Source organism: Polyodon spathula, chromosome 9 (assembly GCF_017654505.1).
Source record: "Polyodon spathula isolate WHYD16114869_AA chromosome 9, ASM1765450v1, whole genome shotgun sequence".
NCBI classification, from domain to species: domain Eukaryota; kingdom Metazoa; phylum Chordata; class Actinopteri; order Acipenseriformes; family Polyodontidae; genus Polyodon; species Polyodon spathula.
This window is the reverse complement of record NC_054542.1, coordinates 50,035,756-50,060,121: the sequence shown is the minus strand read 5'-3', so window position 1 is coordinate 50,060,121 and position 24,366 is coordinate 50,035,756. Positions and strand designations below refer to the sequence as shown.

At 45.4% G+C, this 24,366-nt stretch overlaps 1 protein-coding gene across 4 annotated transcripts; it reads right to left on the bottom strand.

Annotated features, from left to right (window-relative positions):
- Nucleotides 1-674: 674 nt before the first annotated feature.
- On the bottom strand, nucleotides 675-19,587 carry LOC121320995 (calcipressin-1-like). Of its 4 annotated transcripts, XM_041259877.1 has the most exons (4): nucleotides 3,881-4,347; nucleotides 3,125-3,298; nucleotides 2,679-2,838; nucleotides 675-1,740 (listed from the first exon to the last, which is right to left on the bottom strand). In XM_041259877.1, the coding sequence occupies exons 1-4, from the start codon at nucleotides 3,965-3,967 to the stop codon at nucleotides 1,583-1,585; spliced, it is 579 nt and encodes a 192-aa protein (XP_041115811.1). In that variant the 5' UTR covers nucleotides 3,968-4,347; the 3' UTR covers nucleotides 675-1,582. The 4 variants fall into 4 exon arrangements, with proteins under 4 accessions (XP_041115811.1, XP_041115810.1, XP_041115809.1 ...); XM_041259876.1 differs by lacking the exons at nucleotides 675-1,740; nucleotides 3,881-4,347 and adding an exon at nucleotides 19,519-19,587 and having other exon boundaries at nucleotides 1,747-2,838; XM_041259875.1 differs by lacking the exons at nucleotides 675-1,740; nucleotides 3,881-4,347 and adding an exon at nucleotides 16,850-17,473 and having other exon boundaries at nucleotides 1,747-2,838.
- Between the last annotated feature and the right edge of the window lie 4,779 nt (nucleotides 19,588-24,366).

Genomic DNA, 24,366 nt, shown 5'->3' with positions numbered 1-24,366 from the left:
TGTGTGTGTTTGTAATGTTTTCTATTTCTCATGCTGCTGTGCTGTGTGTTTGTAATGTTTTCTATTTCTCTTGCTGCTGTGCTGTGTGTTTGTAATGTTTTCTATTTCTCTTGCTGCTGTGCTGTGTGTTTGTAATGTTTTCTATTTCTCATGCTGCTGTGCTGTGTGTGTTTGTAATGTTTTCTATTTCTCATGCTGCTGTGCTGTGTGTTTGTAATGTTTTCTATTTCTCATGCTGCTGTGCTGTGTGTGTTTGTAATGTTCTCTATTTCTCATGCTGCTGTGCTGTGTGTGTTTGTAATGTTCTCTATTTCTCATGCTGCTGTGCTGTGTGTTTGTAATGTTCTCTATTTCTCTTGCTGCTGTGTGTTTGTAATGTGCTTGGTTTTATTTTTCTTCTATTTGATGTTGTTAGTTCTCAATGGAAAGGCAAGCTACTGGAAAGTTACTGATAATGAAACACATCCCTTATTTGGGTTTGATATATGGAGGTTGTTGGTGCTTGTTGCTCTTCTGTTGTTTCTCTTGTAGTGACACATCTTATTAGCAGGGTGTGTATGAGTAAAATGGATTAACTGTGAAAGCTACAGGAGAATACTAAGCTGTACCGCCTCCCCCTTCCTCCCTGATTCAATGAAACAACTCCTAGACTTGCCAAAGACAGAAACAATGTCTGAAGAAACACAACAGACAACCACCTGGGTGTGTTTATTAATAGTAAATCATATAAAAATGTTAATAAATGAGCAGACTACAATGTTGATGAACCTGCAATGCTGATATGTAATGTACATTCCTACCAGGATATGCTTTTGACATTCCAGGCACAAATGACAAACACAAACGCTACAGCTGCATTAAACAAGCTTTTTATAGCATCCACTTTTCAGATTACAGCTTTGAATGCAATTAGTTTTCATGACAGGAAATAAGAGGCAGAACAGACAGATGCAGATACCTAAATGGAGTTGGAAAACCGGTCTGCTGTTCCTCCACAGTGTCGTCACAGCAGGGGAATCTGTATGCTGTGCACAACCCAGCCAGAGATACCGAAAAATACAAAACAATGAACAACAAATCCCATTCCCTCCCCTTTCATCACTTTCAAGAAGCAACTCGCCTCAAGAAGCAAGAATATATCGGTCTGTCTGTCTAACCTTATGATGTCAACAATGCCAAAAAATAGGTTGACAAGAAAAACAATGAAGAGTGTAACAAATATAAAAACACACACACACACACATTTTAAAGGAAGTTCTTTCCAGTACAAACACACACACATCCTCAGACTTCTCATTCTGAAGGTATCATCTTCTGTGCTGTGGCAGCCATGCAAGAACCACAAAGTCATGCTCCACTTTCTCCTGCATCTTCTTGACCAATCACAGAAAGGAAATAAATACAACAAAGACAGACCCCAATAACAACAATGAGATGGGCCTGTCAGTCCCGGCTCTGGCTGCACTCAAACACCCCAGGAGGAGGGGTTCTCTGCAGCAGAGGTGTGAGGGAAGGCTGGTGATGCCTCCAGACTGGTCCCTGCGCCCCTTTAATAAAGGTGAAGCTGCTGCCCGCTCGGGGCTCAGTGCGTGTACTCAGGTCGGCGTGTCTGGACGATACGAGGCCTCACTCGCCGCTGCTCCTCGTCCTCTCCTCCCGAGCTCTCGTGGTCACTCTCGCACACGTGCACCACAACGCTGGGCGTGGTCGGGGTCCCTGCGTGCAGCTCGTACTTATCACCTGCGCAGCCAACAGAAAGCAAAGGGTCACTCTCCACACCTGCGCTGCGCCGCACTGTTCGTACAGTGACTTCATCCTAATGAGCTAAAACAGCAGCCCCCTAAATACTGCAGCGCTAAAACCCAACCAGCGATCTGAACAGGCACTACAAATCCCCCAGGCTGGGATGACAGAGTTAGAGGCTGGCAGTGTTGACTTCTGCTGCTATTTAGATAATCGTCACCTCAGTAATAAACAGAGGTCTGGTTTAATGCCAGTGAAGCCCTTCTATTGGGGATCAATACCTTAGCAGCAGGACTGACCCAGAAAGAGCGGATTATGGTATTTACATCTGCTGTTGTTCACTAATGTAGACCCTATTGTATTTTATTGTTTTTATTTGTTTACCTTAAAAATAAAAAAAAAAAAGCAAAACAAACATTGTATGGACGGTGTAATCATTTGGTGTTGATGTACGAAGCAGATAGTGATCTCACTGTACTATATAATCTACAGAAATCTCAAAACAAATGACACTGAAATCCTTTATGAATCACTGTTCTTTAGGAGTATTGTAAGTCACATGTCTGTCCCGTGACTCAGCCCCCACTGTTTTTACAGCAGGCTTTCTCTCTGGCTAGGAATCTTGACAGGTTGCCACCACTAGATGGCAGTAGCAGCTAATTGCTGCCTGTTTGCTTCTCCAGGACTGTGTGTTGCTGGATTGTTACAGCGCTGGTGTCTTTTGAACTGGAAGGTTTTCAGTCCTAGCCAAGGATAAAGCCTGCTGTAAAAACACTGGGGGCAGCGGTAGACATGTGAACAGCGCCATAGATAGAGAGAGCAGGCAGGCAGGCAAAGCACCAGCAATGAGTCAAAGTGGAGAAGAGGACAGAGAGATAGAGACAGGTGGATATGGACGTTAGGGGCAGGGACAGTGACTGCGAAGTGACTGTCACCTGGGCCCAGCCTGGCGATGGCACAGAGCAGGTCATAGTTAATCGCCGGGGTGGCGTCCTTCGCCTGCTCCCAACCCACAGGGGGCGAGGCCGGGGGGGAGATGAGGAACTGCTTGTCTGGTTTGGGGGGCTCCAGTCGGGGGTTCCCGATGTGCAGAGACTGCGGAGAGAAAGAGAAATCTCAGGCACCCTGAACTTCACTGCTCTCCAGATCTTCACTTCTTTTATTACACAAGGGGGAGCTGTTGTCTTGGTAAGGAGGTGCACTATGTCTGTAACAGTGGCTGTACTTGCTGTTCTCATTTAAGCAATGGCTCTCTGCCACTGAGAGTAAAGGCTTGGCTAAGCTTCTGAGAGTCCTGCTGATTTAGCTGCGTGTGCCTAGTTTGCTGTGCAGGGCACTATGCTGAAAGCACCCCCGTGGCAGTGGAAGCAGTGCTGCTCACCTGGGCGAAGTAGAGGCGCATCTCCTTCCCGTTGAAGTCGCTTTTGTGCAGAGTCACTCTGGCCTGGGCGGCCGTCACGGCGTCGCTGAAGTTGATTCGCACGCGGCGGAAGCTCTTGAAGAACTGGAAGGTGGCGTCGCAGTCGAAGGATCGGAACAGAGCCTCGAAGCCTGCCTGCAGGAGAGAAAGGATACAACCGGAGTTAAAAACAAAACGTGGATTTCAGCTTCTCCATTTGATACAAGCCACACAAAACCTAGTTAAAAAGAGATCTGAATGCGCTTCAAAAGAGTTGACGCTCCAAGGAAACTGAAGTGAAATCGCTGTGCTGGAAATAGCCCTGACACTGAACAACTACAACTACAACCCCACAGATTCTGAATTTACTATTAGAGTTTGAAGTGCCTCCGTTTATAGCAACCTGCTGGATGATCAAAGCTCCAGCCAGAATACCTACATTGCAGAAAGGCGAGCGACTCGGATATTTCAGCCCTAAAAGAGGACAGTTCTTTCATGTGTGTGAAACAGAGAGTCTATACGCAACCCCATCTTGGGCAGGGTCGGAGGGCATGTCTGGGGTCAAAGAGCATACGTTCACTTTGTTAAATAGCATACAGCACAAGTCTTTACTGTTAGCATGGATTACAGACTTCCAAACTTCCAACCATAAATACGCCATGGCTGGAATCACACCAATTTCAAAAGCAGTTGCCACCGACACCTCTCCCTCTCCCTGCCCTGCTCTGATGCTCTTACCCTGACGTCAGGTCTGTAGAAGACATCGTGATCTGCCAGGGAGGCAATCAGGAAGAAGCAGCATCTCTTCAGGGTTTTCAGGTGCATGGTGTCTCTCCAGAGAGAGACTGGAACACCAGCTTCGAGAAGCAGCACAGACTAGCAAAGGCTGACTTAAACAAACCTCTCACTACTTCAAACAGCACTGGCAAAACCTAACCTCTTTCTTTACAGGATCCCAACCCGGACAGAGCTCTGACTGAACCCAACCAAGCCTGGCAGTCTGAAATAAAGCAAAGAAGCTTTCTAAGAGACTGTTCAGCCTGGTTCACTGGGCTGCAGAGGAACTCAAATGAAACCACAGCTCAGCAGCTTTCATCTATCTCTAAAAATAAAATTAAAAACAGCTCCAAAACCCTTTTAATCAGGTTTGTCTTCCACAAGCCTCTGTTTGTACAGGAATGTTGACACAGCCCAGCTGGAGGACCTGTCCTCAGGTTCTGTTTCCAGAGGCCAGTTCAGAGCTGCTGTGTTTTATAACTCCACCAGCCAGCCCAGCCCCTTTTCCACTGAACAAAGAGGGCTGGCCCGCCAGGGGGCAGGACAAGTGTTTCTCCAATGAACCTTAACCTCCCCTCCCTTACTGGCCTCAAGACAGGCAGAGACAGAAAAGAAAGACCAGCTGGAAAAAGGTGACATCACCTTCCTCACACAACCTAATCACAGCCCTACTCCACTCCTCTTTGTTTTTGCTGCTGAAAGTGGAAAAAGTAAATCAGCTGAGGTCTGCAGAGTGACAGCTGCATTATCAGCAACCCAGCAGCATAGTTTCCATGAGTGCTAATTCCAACTCTCTCTGAAGATATATATTCTGTTGGCACATGCCCCCCCCCGAATACACACAGACCTGTGTGACTATCTCTGTGCAGAGATGACATAGTGTCTAACTGTGCCTAGTGCTAGAGAAGGGCATGGATCAGCACAGCCTCAAACACCAGAGATACTGAATATCTGCAAAGAGGTGTTTGCACAGAGGGGCATGTATCAGCACAGCCTTGAACGTTGGGGATACTGAATAACTGTGCAAAGAGGTGTATGTGCACTTACTGTATATATAGGAGGTGCCTGTATGTAGTGGGCACATTTCAGAATAGTTATAGGGAATGAAAACACATTAGAAAATCATCCACACGGCTACTTAAACATTATATACACATTTTATGGACCAAGTGGTCAAAAGCATCACATAGATGTAAAAAAGGCTTGCAGCACGTTTTTTTCTTTTTTCTTTTTTTTTTTTTTTTAAATATGGCAAAAGGTGCTGGGAAGTTTATTGTATGGAGACATCAGGTGTGTAGTTCTGGTCACCTCGCTATAAAAAAGATATTGATGCTCTAGAAAGAGTGCAAAGAAGAGTGACCAGAATTATTCCGGGCTTAAAAGGCATGTCATATGCAGACAGGCTAAAAGAATTGAATCTGTTCAGTCCTGAACAAAGAAGACTACGTGGCGACCTAATTCAAGCATTCAAAATTCTAAAAGGCATTGACAGTGTCGACCCAAGGGACTTTTTCAGCCTGAAAAAAGAAACAATTACCAGGGGTCACAAATGGAGATTAGACAAAGGGGCATTCAGAACAGAAAATAGGAGGCACTTTTTTACACAGAGAATTGTGAGGGTCTGGAATCAACTCCCCAGTAATGTTGTTGAAGTTGACACACTGTGATCTTTCAAGAAGCTGCTTGATGAGATTCTGGGATCAATAAGCTACTAACAACCAAACGAGCAAGATGGGCCAAATGGCCTCCTCTCGTTTGTAAACTTTCTTATGTTCTAATGTTCTTATGTTCTTATTACTGCAGTGCTGCACCCAGAATAACGTACAGCACTAACAGTGTTTTACTGCAGTGCGTTTGTGCACAGGTCGTGGCATTGCTGTGGTCACAGTGGTTGCAAATACCTTTCCTTTTAGAAGCAGCAGCTCCTGCTGTATCTATGCAACGGTATAGAATACAGAATGGTTTCAAATCTGAAATGGAAAAACCATCCCCATGTGAATGTAAACGTGTGTGTGGGTGTGTGTGTCAGTGTGCCTTGATACAGGGCCATGGCAGCTGACATGGAACGTGTGACAGTGCAAGAAACAGTAAAAGAGCAATGAGACACAGTAAACAGTAACTAGTGTCCAGTCTGTGGAGTTTTCATGAAGCACAGGACTGACTCCCCCTCTCAGGCATCTGACAGTCAGCTGATTAACCTCCCCCTCCCCCTCACAAATGCAGCTTTAAAAAGGTAACTGCTGTGACCTGCTTCTCTCCTGGCTCAGCAGACTTTCCACAGCTGGGATAAACAGCATGCCAAGTTCACTACTACAGGACGACAGAGACAGCACATACACACACACTCAACCCAATAATAGAATAATACAATAATGGAAGTCACAGGGGCTAAAGGAAATACTGTTGCACTGTTCTGTTTGAAATACCAGTTTAAACACTACAGGGACTTGGCCTGTGTCCTCCGACGGTAGGTTCTGTCAGCGTTTCCCTCCTTGTGGGTACTTTTAAACTAAATTTATATAATATAAATAATAATAAAACAACAAAAACGGATAGGATTACAGTTGAATTTAGCCTGCCAGTTTACTCATGATTCATAGAAATATATACAGATTTATTAATTTTCACTTGAAGAATGATACTGTTTTGATCTTGTCCACATCCATACGACCTCAATATAGTGGGAGGCACTCAAGGTGAGCAGCAATGACAGAATAGTACTTAACTTATTGTATGTTTTTAGCATTCACCTAAAATTTCCACAATGGAAAAATAAAACACCATCAAAACGCAGAGTCATGCTTCAGATATCTGAGCGAAAGTGGAAATGAAGTCAGCAAAGAGGAATGTGCTCTGTGTGTGTACACACTACTGTCTCTATTGACGCTCCCCTAACCCTGACTGTGCTAACAGCAGCTGAGAAGTCCTGAACACTGTTTACACCCTCATTAAACTCAGCTTGTAACCTTGTTCATAAACTGAGTCCTACTCATGAGGCTCACTGTTCCAACAACCACCAGGTCACTCTAACAAACCTTCAGGGATCAGCCGTGCCACTCACACAGTGGAATGCCTTTATTCTTTATTACTGATCTAGACTGTAAATCAGAGATAGAAATAAGACTCCTATTGCACAGCAGTTTCACCGATTCCAGGGTTTAATACATGCTTGATTGGTACAGGGAACGAGCTCAGGTGTGCTTTATTAAACTCATAGTAAAACCAGGAACGGATCAAACTGCTCTGCAATGGGAGTCTTATTGCCATCCCTGCTGTAATCAATGTCCTGTAATGGAAATGAGAAACTTGAAATGCTTGTCTACAAAAAATGGCAAGCTATAAGAGTTGGGTCTGTGTATACTGAATATTTAAAAGGAAGCGTGCTTCCAGAGACCGTGTGTCCTGGGCTGTGCAGATCACTCCATGTTCTCCCTGGAGTAGACCGGCGTCTACTTTGAGAACGTTCTCCGGATAGCTGCTGACGTGCACATTTTCACTGATATCTACGCAGACCATTTCTGTAGAAGGTATAATTGGAGTTGAACCACTCCTTCAAATTAAAAACTTTCCTACACTTCCAGAGTTTAGGGGTCACGATCTTGTGTCGCCTAGAAATGCATCCTGAAAATGTTTCCTCTTATAAGAATGTTTTTGCGAGTGTAGGCTGGGGTCAGGCTTTAGGGAACGATGATGAATATCAGGTCCTTGCTCTAAACAGAACTACTGCCTCCTTTGTTTAGTGGCTACACTTTAGCTACTTTCCATGCAGTGTGAAATGAGCATCTGAGGGAGGGCACATCAGAAATACAGATATAGAAAAGTGAACTATATACAAAAATAGAGAAAAAAAAAGGACTAATAGAACAAATGGTCAACACAACAATGAAATAAAATGACACTGGAGAATGTACAGGAGTGTGCGTCAGTTAATATTTTCAGATACAAATCCTTTTCTTATCAATAGCCCAAACACAGGCAAGGGTTTACCTGTCCTCCAGACTGTACACATGCAGTTAAGCAGAGCAGATTAAAAGTAGCTCTCTTACTCTTCACAAGTGCATAACACAATCACAACAGAAACTAAGCTGAGCTAACAAACATCCCTGCTAGTGCCTTCATCAGTTTACAGAGCCATGACGGCCAGTGATTGCAACTTCTTGTCAAAGCGTTCCTCTTTTATTACCCGGTTGCTTGTTTTCCAATGCTGATGTCGAGGCCCTCGCTGCTGCAGGATGTTTAAAGTTATGAGCGAGGCAGGCCAGCGTTCCTCCTGTGCTCTCTGGCACTCTGTATCAGAGCCTGTCCACAGCAGGCTGGCTCAGGGTCTCCTCACACACAGCCTACAGCTTCCCCTGGGTCTCCTCACACCCACAGGGCAGGACTAGGCTGCTTTAGCCTCCAGCGTTCACTGGCTGGCAGAAGCTCAAGGGTCATGAAGCTGGCTGCTTGCAGGTCAGGAGCCTTTCTAATTACTTTATGAAGCCAGCTGGTAATCAGCTGTTTAAAATGCAAATGGACAATGGACAGCCACTTGACCTTATAGAAAAGGCCACATTGCAGGCAGCCTTTCAAAAGCTAATGTCTTATGAATCCCCAGCTGTCTTTAGGAATCCTGTACTGAAAAAACAGACGGTTACTAGTGAAAAGCCACAGGCTATTGGAAAACCCAACGGCCAGCCGCCACACTTCACCGGCCTGCAACATAGAGCAGGAGTGGCAACAGCACATTCCACATGGAAAAAGAACCAAGACAGGTAGTGGCAACAGATTCTGTGGTATCAGGAACAACCTTCAGATTCGAAAAACAATGGAGTGTGTAAAAGCGTTACCTGACTTGGAAAAATGCATACCCAACTTTTAAAAAAAAAAAAAAAAAAATTATAACAAAAGCATTTATTAGCTTTAAGAGAATTTGCATGTGGGGTAAGACCTTGTAGTCTCTTTACAAAGGGGGCTGTACAGCACTCTGACAAGGCCTGACAAAACTGAATGGAAAAAAAACAACACAAAATAACCTGCATAAATGTGCTTGAAAAGGACATGAAAAACAGACCTGTCGCTTCTTTCAACTGTGGCTGAAAAATCAAGAGAGCGTGTGCTTGCATTCCATCACCCTACAGGGGAAGCTGTGCTAACAACATGAATATCCTGGACTTCTTATCTGCGAAATACAACCTGCACACCAAACTAGTCTAAACCTTGCACTCTGACGTCCTGCCCAGCACACACTACCAACGAGTAGTACTGTACACAGGGGCCTACACTACTTTTGTTAACTTTTCCTTTGTGACCACAAATCGCAAACTGAAACAGGCAGACACAAATGAAACTGGAAGCCCTGAGAGACTGTAACCAGTGCGACAGGCAGTGGAGAGACTGAATCAGAGACACATTGCATCCTCCCCTGTGCAAAACAAATGTACAGAGAAATCAGAGAAATACTCTGTCAGGCTGGCAGACAAAAACATGTTTCACTGATGAAAGGGGACAAAGGAAAAACAAAAATCTTTTTTGGGGGAAAAGAAAGAGGCAGCAGAATTCTCTGCACAGTATAATATTGCAACCTTGGAAGTACAGAGCAGAGGCCTTTCAATACTAGCACTGTTACTGTATTGTATTACTAATTTTATAGATGTTATATTTACATACTAATTATTTATATATAATTGATTTTTTTCAATATTTCTGTACATTTACTATATTACCTTTGGCAATACTTGTATGACTTGTCATGCCAATAAAATCTATTTTAATTTTAACTACTTGTGTCAGCTAAAACCTCAAATAGGAGTAACAGATTACACATGCCTGGAACAATGCATCAGCTTAAACAAGCCATGCTAAATAATTCAAACTTTAGTGTTTGGAAATAGCTGCAGTATCAATATGGAAAAAAAAAGAAGATTGTTTACAATGCTAATTACATGCAAAACTGTTTTTCCAAGAGGAGTAGGTACTGACAGATATCTACTTACTGCAGGGGCAAAGGGCAAGAGATTCACTCAGCAAATACAGAGACATACACAAACAGACAAGCACGCAGAAACACAAGGCAGGGACAAACAAACAGAAAAACAAATCCTTTGTGAATGATTCAGTTTATCTGCACTGCGTAGCCAACTGTGAAACAATAGTGTTGTTTGCACAGGTCTGGTTGATGCAATACGTTTATGCACCTTGATGATTACAAGCAGTAAGAGCCTGTCCCTCACTGCAGTAAGCATGCACACAGGAACCAGCAGCTCACAGTGCCGTCCCTCACTGCAGTAAGCATGCACACAGGAACCAGCAGCTCAAAGAGCCTGTCCCTCACTGCAGTAAGCATGTACACAGGAACCAGCAGCTCACAGCGCCGTCCCTCACTGCAGTAAGCACGCACACAGGAACCAGCAGCTCAGAGAGCCTGTCCCTCACTGCAGTAAGCACGCACACAGGAACCAGCAGCTCACAGACCCTGTCCCTCACTGCAGTAAGCACACACACAGGAACTAGCAGCTCAGAGCCTGTCCCTCACTGCAGTAAGCACGCACACAGGAACCAGCAGCTCACAGAGCCTGTCCCTCACTGCAGTAAGCACGCACACAGGAACCAGCAGCTCACAGAGCCTGTCCCTCACTGCAGTAAGCACGCACACAGGAACCAGGAACCAGCAGCCCACAGAGCCTGTCCCTCACTGCAGTAAGCACGCACACAGGAACCAGCAGCTCACAGAGCCTGTCCCTCACTGCAGTAAGCACGCACACAGGAACCAGCAGCTCACAGAGCCTGTCCCTCACTGCAGTAAGCACGCACACAGGAACCAGCAGCTCACAGAGCCTGTCCCTCACTGCAGTAAGCACGCACACAGGAACCAGCAGCTCACAGAGCCTGTCCCTCACTGCAGTAAGCACGCACACAGGAACCAGCAGCTCAGAGAGCCTGTCCCTCACTGCAGTAAGCACGCACACAGGAACCAGCAGCTCACAGAGCCTGTCCCTCACTGCAGTAAGCACGCACACAGGAACCAGCACACAGAGCCTGTCCCTCACTGCAGTAAGCACGCACACAGGAACCAGCAGCTCACAGAGCCTGTCCCTCACTGCAGTAAGCACGCACACAGGAACCAGCAGCTCAGAGCCTGTCCCTCGCTGCACTAAGCACGCACACAGGAACCAGCAGCTCACAGAGCCTGTCCCTCACTGCAGTAAGCACGCACACAGGAACCAGCAGCTCACAGAGCCTGTCCCTCACTGCAGTAAGCATGCACACAAGAACCAGCAGCTCACAGCTCCTGTCCCTCACTGCAGTAAGCAAGGAGGTGATCGTTTACATTGGAATTCTAATGGGTTCAGTTCACATTATATTAGTGAATGATCATTTTCCTATAAACAGCAGTGTTTTACAGTATTGCTCTACACAATGGCGGCGCGAGACCCGTGTACAGTAAGGCTGCTTGTGTATAGTAAGGCTGCAGTTCAGTTTGATTAACACAAACTCTGTGGTGGACTAACTTTGTTGGATTCATATAACCTTATATCTATTATATAAACAGCTCCAATGAACGAAGTGTGAACATGCCTTACTGCAAGTGGCCTGGCTCTGGGGCACTACACGGAAGTGTGCTGAAGAAAGATGTGTTTAGTTTACTGGAGACCCAGGCTTGTCTCTGCACTGGAATGAAAGGCTCTGCGATTGTCCTTGTGATTGGTGTTGCACAATTCTGGCTGCTACATATCTGGCTCAGTGACAGGAACATCACACTCCGTGCGGAAAGCACACAACATTTCCACCGGCCTTACAGCAAGGAATTTCCATTCAACACCACTCCATATCCCGGCTTCCAAGGAAAGTTAAAGATGTGAGGAACACTTCAAAGATTAATCAACGTTCTCCGAAACCGGCTGCGCTTTTTCCTATTTCCGAGTTTATTCAGCATTGTGTCCTGCCCAGTGCTACACCCTCTCTTACAGTACAGGCTTTCTTTTCAGTTATACAATGTTTCAAATAAACTATATTTATTCAACTAGGATATCAATCTTGAGACCAGCGATCTACGTTTCAGAGTGAGGTACTGACAGTACCACAGGTTACTAAATATTATAAACAAATAAACTTTTATACAATAAACAAATATACAATAAATGAATAAAGCAGGTATAACTGTGTCTCTCACTGCCTCCAGCCGCCTCCTCAAGACTCCGCTGTTTAGACTGCACTTGTAGATCTCCTGATCTACCTCTCCTGCTATGCATTGTATTCACATGACCTCAGCACCACGTTACTGGATCCTCGGCTGATGCACTATGCTTGCACTACTATTATGACATTCATTGTAGATTAAATTGTTGTAATCCTAACTTGTTGCATCTTATTTCATACAGTATTTTAAGTATAATTTGTCCTTACTGTAAACTACACTATTTCAATATTGATTTTTGCATTGTAACCCTGGAACACCTGTAATGTTGCCTATGATAAAGGTGTCTACCAAATACATGAACAACAACAATAATTTAAATCAAGGGAAGTAATGTTAAAACTGTACAATGCATTAGCAAGACCTAATCTAGAATACTGTGTTCAGTTCTGGTTGCCTTGCTACAAAAAGGATACTGCTGCTCTAGAAAGAGTGCAAAGACCCACCAGAATTATTCTGGGTTTAAAAGGCATGTCATACGCAGACAGGCTAAAAGAATTGAATCTATTCAAGCATTCAAAATCGACAACGTCGACCCAGGGGATTTTTTTGACCTGAAAAAAGAAACAAGGACCAGGGGTCACAAATTGAGATTAGATAAAAGGGGCATTCTAAACAGAACATTTTTACACAGAGAATTGTGGGTCTGGAACCAACTCTCCTATAATATTGTTGAAGCTGACACCCTGGGATCCTTCAAGAAGCTGCTTGATGAGATTCTGGGACCAATAAGCTACTAATAACTAAACGAGCAAGATGGGCCGAATGGCCTCCTCTTGTTTGTAAACTTTCTTATGTTCTTAACAACAACAGGTCTCCCAGTTCCCAAGTCCACAGGTTAACCCATTGATCCCAGTTTCAATGTGTTCAAATCTCTAACTCAGAACAGTAAACAACACAAAATTCCCAGCTCCCACATCCTGTCCTTTTCCAGCCTCTAACCTCGTATTGCTCATTCGCTGTGGTCAAATCTCTTAATCCTGTGTATCCCGGAGCGAGTAACCCAGTCCTCACATTCCTGGTAGCTGGTGGAAAGACGACACATGTAAATACGTTACTGGATGAAGACGGCAGCATTAGTCATTTCCTTCAGGGCAGTGATATCATGAAACATTTATTCTGCCCACTGTCCGGCGCTGCACTTCGTTCCGTAGAGTTGATGTTGCCATGCTTTGGGGCTGAACAAGACATAAAGCATAGTAGGCAGATCAATATCCCCATTAGAACCTGGTGTTGTCTATTCAAGTCATCTGAACAGCAGCTGATCTAAACACTAGAAGCTTGGAAAAGCAAGGTGCTCAGAATGAGCATGCAGTAGTGCATGTGAGTCAATATGGTATTGTATTCTCTCTGTTCAACTCCAGGGAGCAGGATCCGACCCGCCCATGGCGATACAGACCGGGGTCGACCCGCCCATGGCGATACAGACCAGGGTCGACCCGCCCATGGCGATACAGACCAGGGTCGACCCGCCCATGGCGATACAGACCAGGGTCGACCCGCCCATGGCGATACAGACCAGGGTCGTGATATTAGGGGGTCGTTACATCCCTAATTCATATGATAGTTGTTGCTACTCCGAAAAACTAAATCGAAGCCATTGGAGGCTACAGTTGAGATACCGTGTTTCTGTTGCCTGAGTTTCCTGGAGTGTAACCAGCTCACTGCCAAGCCTACTGGACAAACAAGCCTCCCTGCTCCAACACAACGCCGCTGTGTAAGCAAAAGAAGTGCACTGGAGTCAAATACTGTACACTCCTCCCCTAGCAGGTACAAGCCAGAAGCAAGGCATGATATCAATGTGCAACTCAATATTCACAAATGATCTGTTAATGAGAGAATGCCATTTTCTTCTTTGTTGCTCTCACGAGCACGAAGCCTTTTGCTTTGCCAGCAGTAACGGTTCAGTATCATTTTCATACCGATAGGAAACCAACTGGGCTTGACGTCAGTGGTATATTCTGGTTTGTTTCTTTCTGTTAACGCGTGACTGTGTTGCACGTTGTACAGTAGGTCTCTGTAACTCAAACATGGAGCTGCAATGTGAGAAACGCATCCGAAATGCTTTTGCAATGTACTGGTATTCAAGTTTTCCATTTGAGGTCAATCAATTACATCACCAGGGAGCTGAATTAACTGTTTCAGCATTTTCCTTTTGAAACTTGCTTAACATGTAGAATGCACAAAACCAAAACATATTCACTTAAAACAACTAAAAAAAAACAAAACATACTGATTTTTTAAAATAGTTTTTTTATAACTGTAACCTGCTGGTCCAGAACACTGCAAAACAAGCACTGCGAGGAGGAGCTCCGACGAGCTTCCAGAACACTACAAAACAAGCACTGCGAGGAGGAGCTCCGCCGAGCTTCCAGAACACTAAAACAAGCACTGCGAGGAGGAGCTCCGCCGAGCTTCCAGAACACTGCAAAACAAGCACTGCGAGGAGGAGCTCCGCCGAGCTTCCAGAACACTGCAAAACAAGCACTGCGAGGAGGAGCTCCGCCGAGCTTCCAGAACACTGCAAAACAAGCACTGCGAGGAGGAGCTCCGACGAGCTTCCAGAACACTGCAAAACAAGCACTGCGAGGAGGAGCTCCGCCGAGCTTCCAGAACACTGCAAAACAAGCAAAACAAGCACTGCGAGGAGGAGCTCCGCCGAGCTTCCAGAACACTGCAAAACAAGCACTGCGAGGAGGAGCTCCGACGAGCTTCCAGAACACTGCAAAACAAGCACTGCGAGGAGGAGCTCCGAGAGCTTCCAGAACACTGCAAAACAAGCACTGCGAGGAGGAGCTCCGACGAGCTTCCAGAACACTGCAAAACAAGCACTGCGAGGAGGAGCTCCGCCGAGCTTCCAGAACACTGCAAAACAAGCACTGCGAGGAGGAGCTCCGACCGAGCAGCTTCCAGAACACTGCAAAACAAGCACTGCGAGGAGGAGCTCCGCCGAGCTTCCAGAACACTAAAACAAGCACTGCGAGGAGGAGCTCCGCCGAGCTTCCAGAACACTGCAAAACAAGCACTGCGAGGAGGAGCTCCGCCGAGCTTCCAGAACACTGCAAAACAAGCACTGCGAGGAGGAGCTCCGACGAGCTTCCAGAACACTGCAAAACAAGCACTGCGAGGAGGAGCTCCGACGAGCTTCCAGAACACTGCAAAACAAGCACTGCGAGGAGGAGCTCCGCCGAGCTTCCAGAACACTGCAAAACAAGCACTGCGAGGAGGAGCTCCGACGAGCTTCCAGAACACTGCAAAACAAGCACTGCGAGTAGGAGCTCCGACGAGCTTCCAGAACACTGCAAAACAAGCACTGCGAGGAGGAGCTCCGCCGAGCTTCCAGAACACTGCAAAACAAGCACTGCGAGGAGGAGCTCCGACGAGCTTCCAGAACACTGCAAAACAAGCACTGCGAGGAGGAGCTCCGACGAGCTTCCAGAACACTGCAAAACAAGACTGCGAGGAGGAGCTCCGCCGAGCTTCCAGAACACTGCAAAACAAGCACTGCGAGGAGGAGCTCCGCCGAGCTTCCAGAACACTGCAAAACAAGCACTGCGAGGAGGAGCTCCGACGAGCTTCCAGAACACTGCAAAACAAGCACTGCGAGGAGGAGCTCCGCCGAGCTTCCAGAACACTGCAAAACAAGCACTGCGAGGAGGAGCTCCGCCGAGCTTCCAGAACACTAAAACAAGCACTGCGAGGAGGAGCTCCGACAAGCTTGTTGGTTTGCATCTGTAATTGGAGATGCACAGAACCGCGTGACCAAATTCCAAAGACTGCAGGCCTATACGATCCTCGCTAACCTGCGGGAGAGATGTGCAATTCTTACTGCAGACAAGTCACAATAAGAGCTGTGGGAGCTTCAGTTTCTTTATGCTTTCTGGCTACAATAACCGAGTGGATTTCAGTTTTTTTTTTTTTTTTTTAATTTACCGAAATGGTCATTGTAACAGATTGATATAAATCTCTGTACTAAAACTACGCAGATAGAATAACTTTTTTTTTGCTCCTCAGGACAAAAATGACAAACTTGAGCCTTGCTGTGAAAACATGCATGTATGTATGTATGAAAAAGGAATTATTTTAGTGCAAGTGGGTGGAACAAGCCTACAAAAGCATTTCACATCTTACAATAACCAGGATATTACTCACTGGAACGACACAAACTTTTGTAATGCCCTCCACTAGCTCATAGGAAAAATAAAAACTGAATTTCAAAGCAAATTAGAGCTTGGAAAAAATGTGGCAGTAAGTGGGGTTTTTTGGACTATGATGTGTAATGTTTTGTTAAACAATAACTAGAATGCAGCATGTCAGCAACCCAAATCTCGAATCTTAGCGGCAACTTAGATTTGTTTTCTTCTTTTTTTAAAGAGTAAATCACTTACGGTCTGTGTATTCAATTTAACTAAAGTCTCCTGGACCATGACTATGACAACAGTAACATCTTATTTTACAAGTACAACCAGACTGCCTCGCTGTCTATCTGCCGGCGTGGTGATGTACAGTTCAACCGGTTTGGAAAGTGGAATGATCGAGAACAATTAAGAACATTTTTAGAAAAGGTAACCTGGGGAAGTACATCAATAAATGCGCCCAATATTTGTGATGTTTTGTTTTTAGCCTCTCTGCCCTTTCAGTCTAACCGGCTCCACTCCTCCATGTTTTGCCACACTGCGTTAAACTATATTTTGCAGTTGCATTTACAGTATTATAATACGTGTAATAACACAGGCATTGAGTCTGAATCGTACCTTGCACTGACGGTCAGTGAAGACATTCTCGTCCACTTTGCACGCAATCAGGGCATTCGGCAGATCGGTAAAATGCACATCAACCATCTTCGAATCGCCGGCTCCTTCCTTCTCCTGTCACTCTTGTTCTTCTTCTTGTTGCATGCAAGAGTTATTGAGGCTTTCCTCCGCTGTTTCTGCTGCCGGTGTGGTATCAAAACACTGCGTACTGGGATTCGCAGCAAACCAATCTGTTTTTCGGCGTTTGTTCTTTGTGAATGCTGCTAGCGGCCCGACGTCGTCGTCTTCTGCTATTGATTTACTGCATTGAGGGAAGGGAGCTGTTGTTGCTACTGCCGCAGTTCAAAGGCTTGTCCTTTTCTCGGCGGTAGTGTGTCTGTGGCGACTGTTTCTACCAGCCGAGGCCGCGACTGGGAGACAAAGCAGCTGCCCGGTACCCGTCGCACTAAAGACGTTTCCGGTCCTCTGCCGCCCCTTCCTCTTGCCCTTCTACTACAGACAGCACTGTTTCACACACCTCCAAACCCAGAATGGCTTCCTTAGACGCACTGCATGCACTCAGACTGCGCTAAACCCGGTGCTCTGTCATGCATAGGGACTGCTCGTTAGTTACCGACCGACTGTGAAAAGTAAACAGTTGCGCTGAATCTAGAGGCCATAACGGATGTCAAGGGGTGGCGAAGGATTAGGAGGGGTTTGTCTTGGTGTGTTCCCGGGATGCTTGCAGTGTTGTTTTGCAATGATAAATAAATAAACAAATAAATAAACTCATTTTGAATGGAAATGGTTCTTGGTTATTGTAAATTATTATATGGTTATTACTGTATTTATTTAACAAAAGTGATTTATTTATTCACATAGAGTGCAACCAACCAGCAAACGTCACAATATCTGTTTAGTTTGTTGCTGTCAATCAGTCGTGTTAAAGAAATAATTTGAAAAGTAAGCACCTTGATGTCTTTACCAAAGCCGTGCGCAAGAGGCTGGCCATGCACGGTGCCCTAAAAATACGCCACGCCTACAACAAGAACCACTCAAGGGGTTCAACAGGGTAGCCACCTTCATATTATCAATATTATCACATTAACCAGCCCCCGGACCCCTTCGTCGTCATGGCCAGTCTCCAAATGCTTTGACAGGATAACTGGGCTGTATGTCACCACTGCCCCTCTCGTATTAATTACCAGCGCCAGGCAGGCCAGCACCTTTGACTTGTGCTGAATATAATAACGAAGACTAAATAGAGTATTGTTTAAACCAAGAAGTTTTGTAAAATAGCTATTTTTTAAAAATCATTTTTATATATAATATTTTTCTATTTTACATTCAAAACTGCATTTTTTTTATTTCCAATGTTATTTATGTTATTATTTTTTCTTTTATACTTTAAAGTATTCTGTTTTTACAAGTGGTTTAATCTCAGTTTTTCTAGCTGTGCAATTATTAACACATTTGTATCTCTTCATTAGTTTCTGTTTAATTGCATTTTGTATAGCCTTTAATTGAACTTGTGATGAAAGGCGGAGCTATAGAAATGCGAATGTGTGCTGCACCAAAGAGCAACGGATGATTTTAAAATGTTATTTTAATAAACAATCTACCGTATGCAAAGCTGCACGAATGTTAATGAGTACATTAGTTCAATGGCGTAACTTTGGTTTCAGAAGTGTTTGGGAGACACAGTTTTTGTAGCTTGACGAATATTCTATTTAAACAATGACATATGTTACAAGGATGTGTAATAAAACATTACATCCCTTGTGTGCCATTCAGCGTTGAGCGCTAGAGCGGGTGTGGCATAATGCAGATTTAATGGAAGGTATGAGAAATGCCCTTAAAATATATTTATGGAAACGTTGAGGTTTCACCACAATTTAAATACTTAAGATAAAAACAGTTTATCTGAAGTATTTTTAGAAAAGTATTTTCAGCTTCCATCCACTTATAAGATGGAGATGCAAGTTGAACCTTAAAACGCAATGTATCACCAAGCTCCAGACAATGAGTTTCAAACTTAAAACGCGTTCCTGTTTACAGGTAAGAACTCAGCTTTCTGTGATACTATAATGTTCGTTATGCTAATTGCTTATTTATTAGTTTAAACATGTTTTTGTAAAATGTGACCTAGAGTGAGTTTTTGGAACATTAATAAACAGAGATCTGATCGTCTGCGCGATCAACATAGAACATAATTAACAGTAACGAATAAGTCGTGCAAGGGACTGCAGTGAAACTGCGCTCTCTGGTGGCAACTTTAATTTACAGCAGTCTATTGTGCTGTATTTTTAATAAATGCGTCACGTGTCCAGTTCTTAGAGTGACTTACTGTACATTTCTGTTTGAGGCAGCAGATGTAACATATCAAACACGTTTTGCACGTGTAACTGAAATCCCTAAGTCATGCCATATTCTCCCCTTTACCCAGTAACTACACATTGTCCTCAAACATTCCTGTAAGCATTACCACTGAAAAAAATGTGTTATTCAGTCTCAGTGACAACTAGCATTAAAGAAAATGCAAACAAGTCTAATTCAAGGAATTTTTTTTTACCTGTACGCAATAAAGATACACTTTAACATGTCTGTTTATTAATTCTCTAAAGTGTTCTGCGCAAACCCTTAACTTCCCTTATGTTGCACAAGCACAGCATATAGAAAACAGTAATTACCTTCTCCATCCTACTTCCTTTCTTCACATAGAGCAGGACTGGAAATAAAAACTGTTTGACAGGTCAGCCGGCCTTTCTAAAAGGAACAGCTTGTGTGTGCAAGCTCTTGAAAAAGGGGATTTGATAGAGAAGTCATGTGGAGATCAGGCTCTGAAACTGGCTAATCCCAGAGATAGAGAGAGAGAGAGAGAGAGAGAGAGAGAGAGAGAGAGAGAGAGAGAGAGAGAGAGGGCAGATGAGGAGCAGTCAGTGAAGTGAGAGTGAGCATTCTGAAGACTCACAAACTTAAACAAACCACTACACAGAGATAACAAGCAGCAGCATGGCTCACTCTCAGGTTCAGGAGGTCAGTGCTGGTCAATGGAGAACCCCTCCACAGCAATAGCACCCCGCTGGTAGATGGACTGAAAGAAGGGAAGGGGAAAGCCAAGATGTATAGTGAAACTCCTGCCACGGGACAAGAGACGCAGGACCAGGGGGTTTGTTCACACTCAGGAGAGGCTGAGACCGCTGACAGAAATGCTGTGGAGGGACTGACAGCACCCCCGGAGGACAAGGAAGCTGTGAAGGGAGAAGAGGCAAGGGCGTCTGCAGAGGGGAGCGGGACTCCTAATGGGAACCAGGGAGCTGGAGAGGAAGAGGAGGCTGAGGGGGGACAGGGAGAAGTGGAAGCAAGGGGAGAGGGGGGCAGCGACAAGCGCAGGAGGCAAACGAGATAGAAGGAGAGAAAACAGACCAAGAGGAGGCTGGACAGAAACAAGGATGGCAGGAAGAGGCTTTGAAAGAAGTGATGGAAAAGGAAAAGAAGAGTGGAGAATTGGATGAGGAGGAGAGCAGCAGCAGCAGTGATGAGGACTCCAGCAGTGAGGATGAGAGTCAGGATAAGTAGGCTGGGGGCACACCAGGGGAGAACCAGGAGGCTGTGCAGGAGAACGGGCTGCCCAAGGAGGCCAAGGATCCGGCCCCAGGAGCTCAGGAGGAAGCAGAACAAGGAGGAGGAGCCCCCACAACAGAAAAGACCCCAAGTGAAGACCATGCCCAGGGAGCAACCAGGAGTTGGGAGAGGGTTGCTGAGCCTCAGGAATATGACATCTCCCTTTACGTCAAGGTACCCTTTTAATATTGTCTGGGTCGCTGTAGTAACAGGCTGTGTGTGGATGTATCAGAGAGTTACGCAATGCACCATACTTCAGTGTGGAAGGTAGTCCAGTGGTTAGAGTACTGGACTGCAGTGTGGAAGGTAGTCCAGTGGTTAGAGCACTGGACTGCACTGTGGAAGGTAGTGGGTTTGAGTAGCTCAGTGGTTAGAGTGCTGGGCTGCAGTGTGGAAGGTAGTGGGTTTGAGTAGCTCAGTGGTTAGAGCACTGGACTGCACTGTGGAAGGTAGTGGGTTTGAGTAGCTCAGTGGTTAGAGCGCTGGGCTGCACTGTGGAAGGTAGTGGGTTTGAGTAGCTCAGTGGTTAGAGTGCTGGGCTGCAGTGTGGGAGGTAGTGGGTTTGAGTAGCTCAGTGGTTAGAATGCTGAGCTGCAGTGTGGGAGGCAGTAAGTTTTAGTGGCTCAGTGGTTAGAGTACTGGACTGCACTGTGGAAGGTAGTGGGTTTGAGTAGCTCAGTGGTTAGAGTGCTGGGCTGCAGTGTGGAAGGTAGTGGGTTTGAGTAGCTCAGTGGTTAGAATGCTGAGCTGCAGTGTGGGAGGCAGTAAGTTTTAATGGCTCAGTGGTTAGAGTACTGGACTGCACTGTGGAAGGTAGTGTGTTTGAGTGGCTCAGTGATGAGAGTGCTAGACTGCAGTGGGATTGAGTATCCAATACACTGTTTAACAGGGGAACCACAATCCAATACACTGTTAAACAAGGGAACCACAATCCAATACACTGTTAAACAAGGGAACCACAATCCAATACACTGTTTAACAAGAGAACCACAATCCAATACACTGTTTAACAAGAGAACCACAGTCCAATACACTGTTTAACAGGGGAACTTCAGTCCAATACAGTGTGTAACAGGGGAACCACAATCCAATACACTGTTTAACAAGAGAACCACAATGCAATACACTGTTTAACAGGGTTGTTAGAATGGCATCATGGCTGGATAGTGGATCCCTTGCTGTTACAACACAAGTAAGCCTGGCCACTCGTTTTTAAAGATCAGCTTGAAGTCCTGACTGACTGAAAATAGATCCAGTGGCACAGGGACCCCCAGTTTAATGGGATCCCTGCATTCCGTAATTGCTGAGTTGCAGGTTCCCTGGTGGAGTGTGTTTCTGCTCAGCTCTCTTTAACTCACAGTAACGACAGGGCGTCTGCACAAATCTACAGGCTCCTGGAGAGTCTAAAATAGGGCTCGGCTTGGCCACTAATAACCACCTGGCAGTGCAGTTCATCAGAGTCTTAATTAGAAGGCAGCTGTGGAGTCCAGCAGATTAAAGACTTACCCACTTCAGTGCAGGATTGCTCAGAGCATGGCTGCCTGCCTCACGTCACCCTGTAATAGAAAGGCAAAGGGTGGGACAAGTTATTTCACTGCAATGCACATCGATGAACCCTGGAAACTATACTGTATGGTTTTCTGAAACTTTAGAAATTGTACAGCAATGCACAGCCTCCACCACCCTTCAATACATGTGATCAAGTGATGTTCCCTTTTTCAGATTGGACCCCTCGGGCCCACAAAGACATGATGTTACTCCATGAAGACTGAGGGTGCAGGGTACTAGAGTACAACTATGATCCAGATTCTTCATCTGCAATCTTCAGTATAGTTTTAGCCATAAGTTTAAACATGGAATCAAGACCGTGTTTTAGAAAGACTCAGTCATTATTTTTCTTCATGAACGGTAAACAACTAGCTTACTAGCATGTTAAGAAATGTTGCTCATTTTTTGTTCATGCTGAGCTACAACTGCAATCCACACATGGCAATAATTCATTGAATAAAGTTTATCTCTCATGCACCTCCATTCACTGTATAGGGCACAAATGTGCAGTTTTGAAAGAAACACATGTTAAAGCAAACATTTTCATTTGGTACTACCCTAAGTTAAGGAAAGTTTTCAGTTTGCTTGCCTTGCCTTCCAGGAAATCTGTTACTATTTTATGTCCTCAAGGTCTTTTCACCCCAGCAGTGTCTCTGGGGTCAAAGTATCTTATTGGTTGTAAAGCATGTCAGTCAATCAGGGAAGAAGCTGGTTGGTTACTGACTAGAAAGAAGGCCCTGTAGGGATGGGGACAATTTCACTGTCCAGGTGAAATGACCATGGAAGTGGAAAACAATCTGAAAGCAAGGCTTGCAGACAGAGACAGAGACTGCAATGCACACACTGCACTGTGGAGACAGAGACTGCAATGCACACACTGCACTGTGGATACAGAGACTGCAATGCACACACTGCACTGTGGAGACAGAGACTGCAATGCACACACTGCACTGTGGAGACAGAGACTGCAATGCACACACTGTGCACTGTGGAGACAGAGACTACAATGACTGCAATGCACACACTGCACTGTGGATACAGAGACTGCCATGCACACACTCCACTGTAGATACAGAGACTGCAATGCACACTGTGCACTGTAGATACAGAGACTGCAATGCACACACTGCTCTGTGGAGACAGAGACTGCAATGCACACACTGCACTGTGGAGACAGAGCCTGCAATGCACACTGTGCACTGTAGATACAGAGACTGCAATGCACACACTGCTCTGCGGAGACAGAGACTACAATGCACACTGTGCACTGTGGAGATAGAGACTGCAATGCACACACTGTGCGCTGTGGAGACAGAGACTACAATGACTGCAATGCACACACTGCACTGTGGAGACAGAGACTGCAATGCACACACTGTGCACTGTGGAGACAGAGACTGCAATGCACACACTGCACTGTGAGACAGAGACTGCAATGCTCACACTGCACTGTGATACAGAGACTGCAATGCACACACTGCACTGTGGAGACAGAGACTGCAATGCACACACTGCACTGTGGAGACAGAGACTGCAATGCTCACACTGCACTGTAGATACAGAGACTGCAATGCACACACTGCACTGTAGATACAGAGACTGCAATGCACACACTGCACTGTAGATACAGAGACTGCAATGCACACACTGCACTGTAGATACAGAGACTGCAATGCACACACTGCACTGTAGATACAGAGACTGCAATGCACACACTGCACTGTAGATACAGAGACTGCAATGCACACACTGCACTGTAGATACAGAGACTGCAATGCACACACTGCACTGTAGATACAGAGACTGCAATGCACACACTGACTGTACAGAGACTGCAATGCACACACTGCACTGTAGATACAGAGACTGCAATGCACACACTGCACTGTATACAGAGACACTGTGCACACACTGCACTGTAGATACAGAGACTGCAATGCACACACTGCACTGTAGATACAGAGACTGCAATGCACACACTGCACTGTAGATACAGAGACTGCAATGCACACACTGCACTGTAGATACAGAGACTGCAATGCACACACTGCACTGTGGATACAGAGACTGCAATGCACACACTGCACTGTAGATACAGAGACTGCAATGCACACACTGCACTGTGGAGACAGAGACTGCAATGCACACACTGCACTGTGGAGACAGAGACTGCAATGCACACACTGCACTGTAGATACAGAGACTGCAATGCACACACTGCACTGTGGATACAGAGACTGCAATGCACACACTGCACTGTGGATACAGAGACTGCAATGCACACACTGCACTGTGGAGACAGAGACTGCAATGCACACACTGCACTGTAGATACAGAGACTGCAATGCACACACTGCACTGTGGAG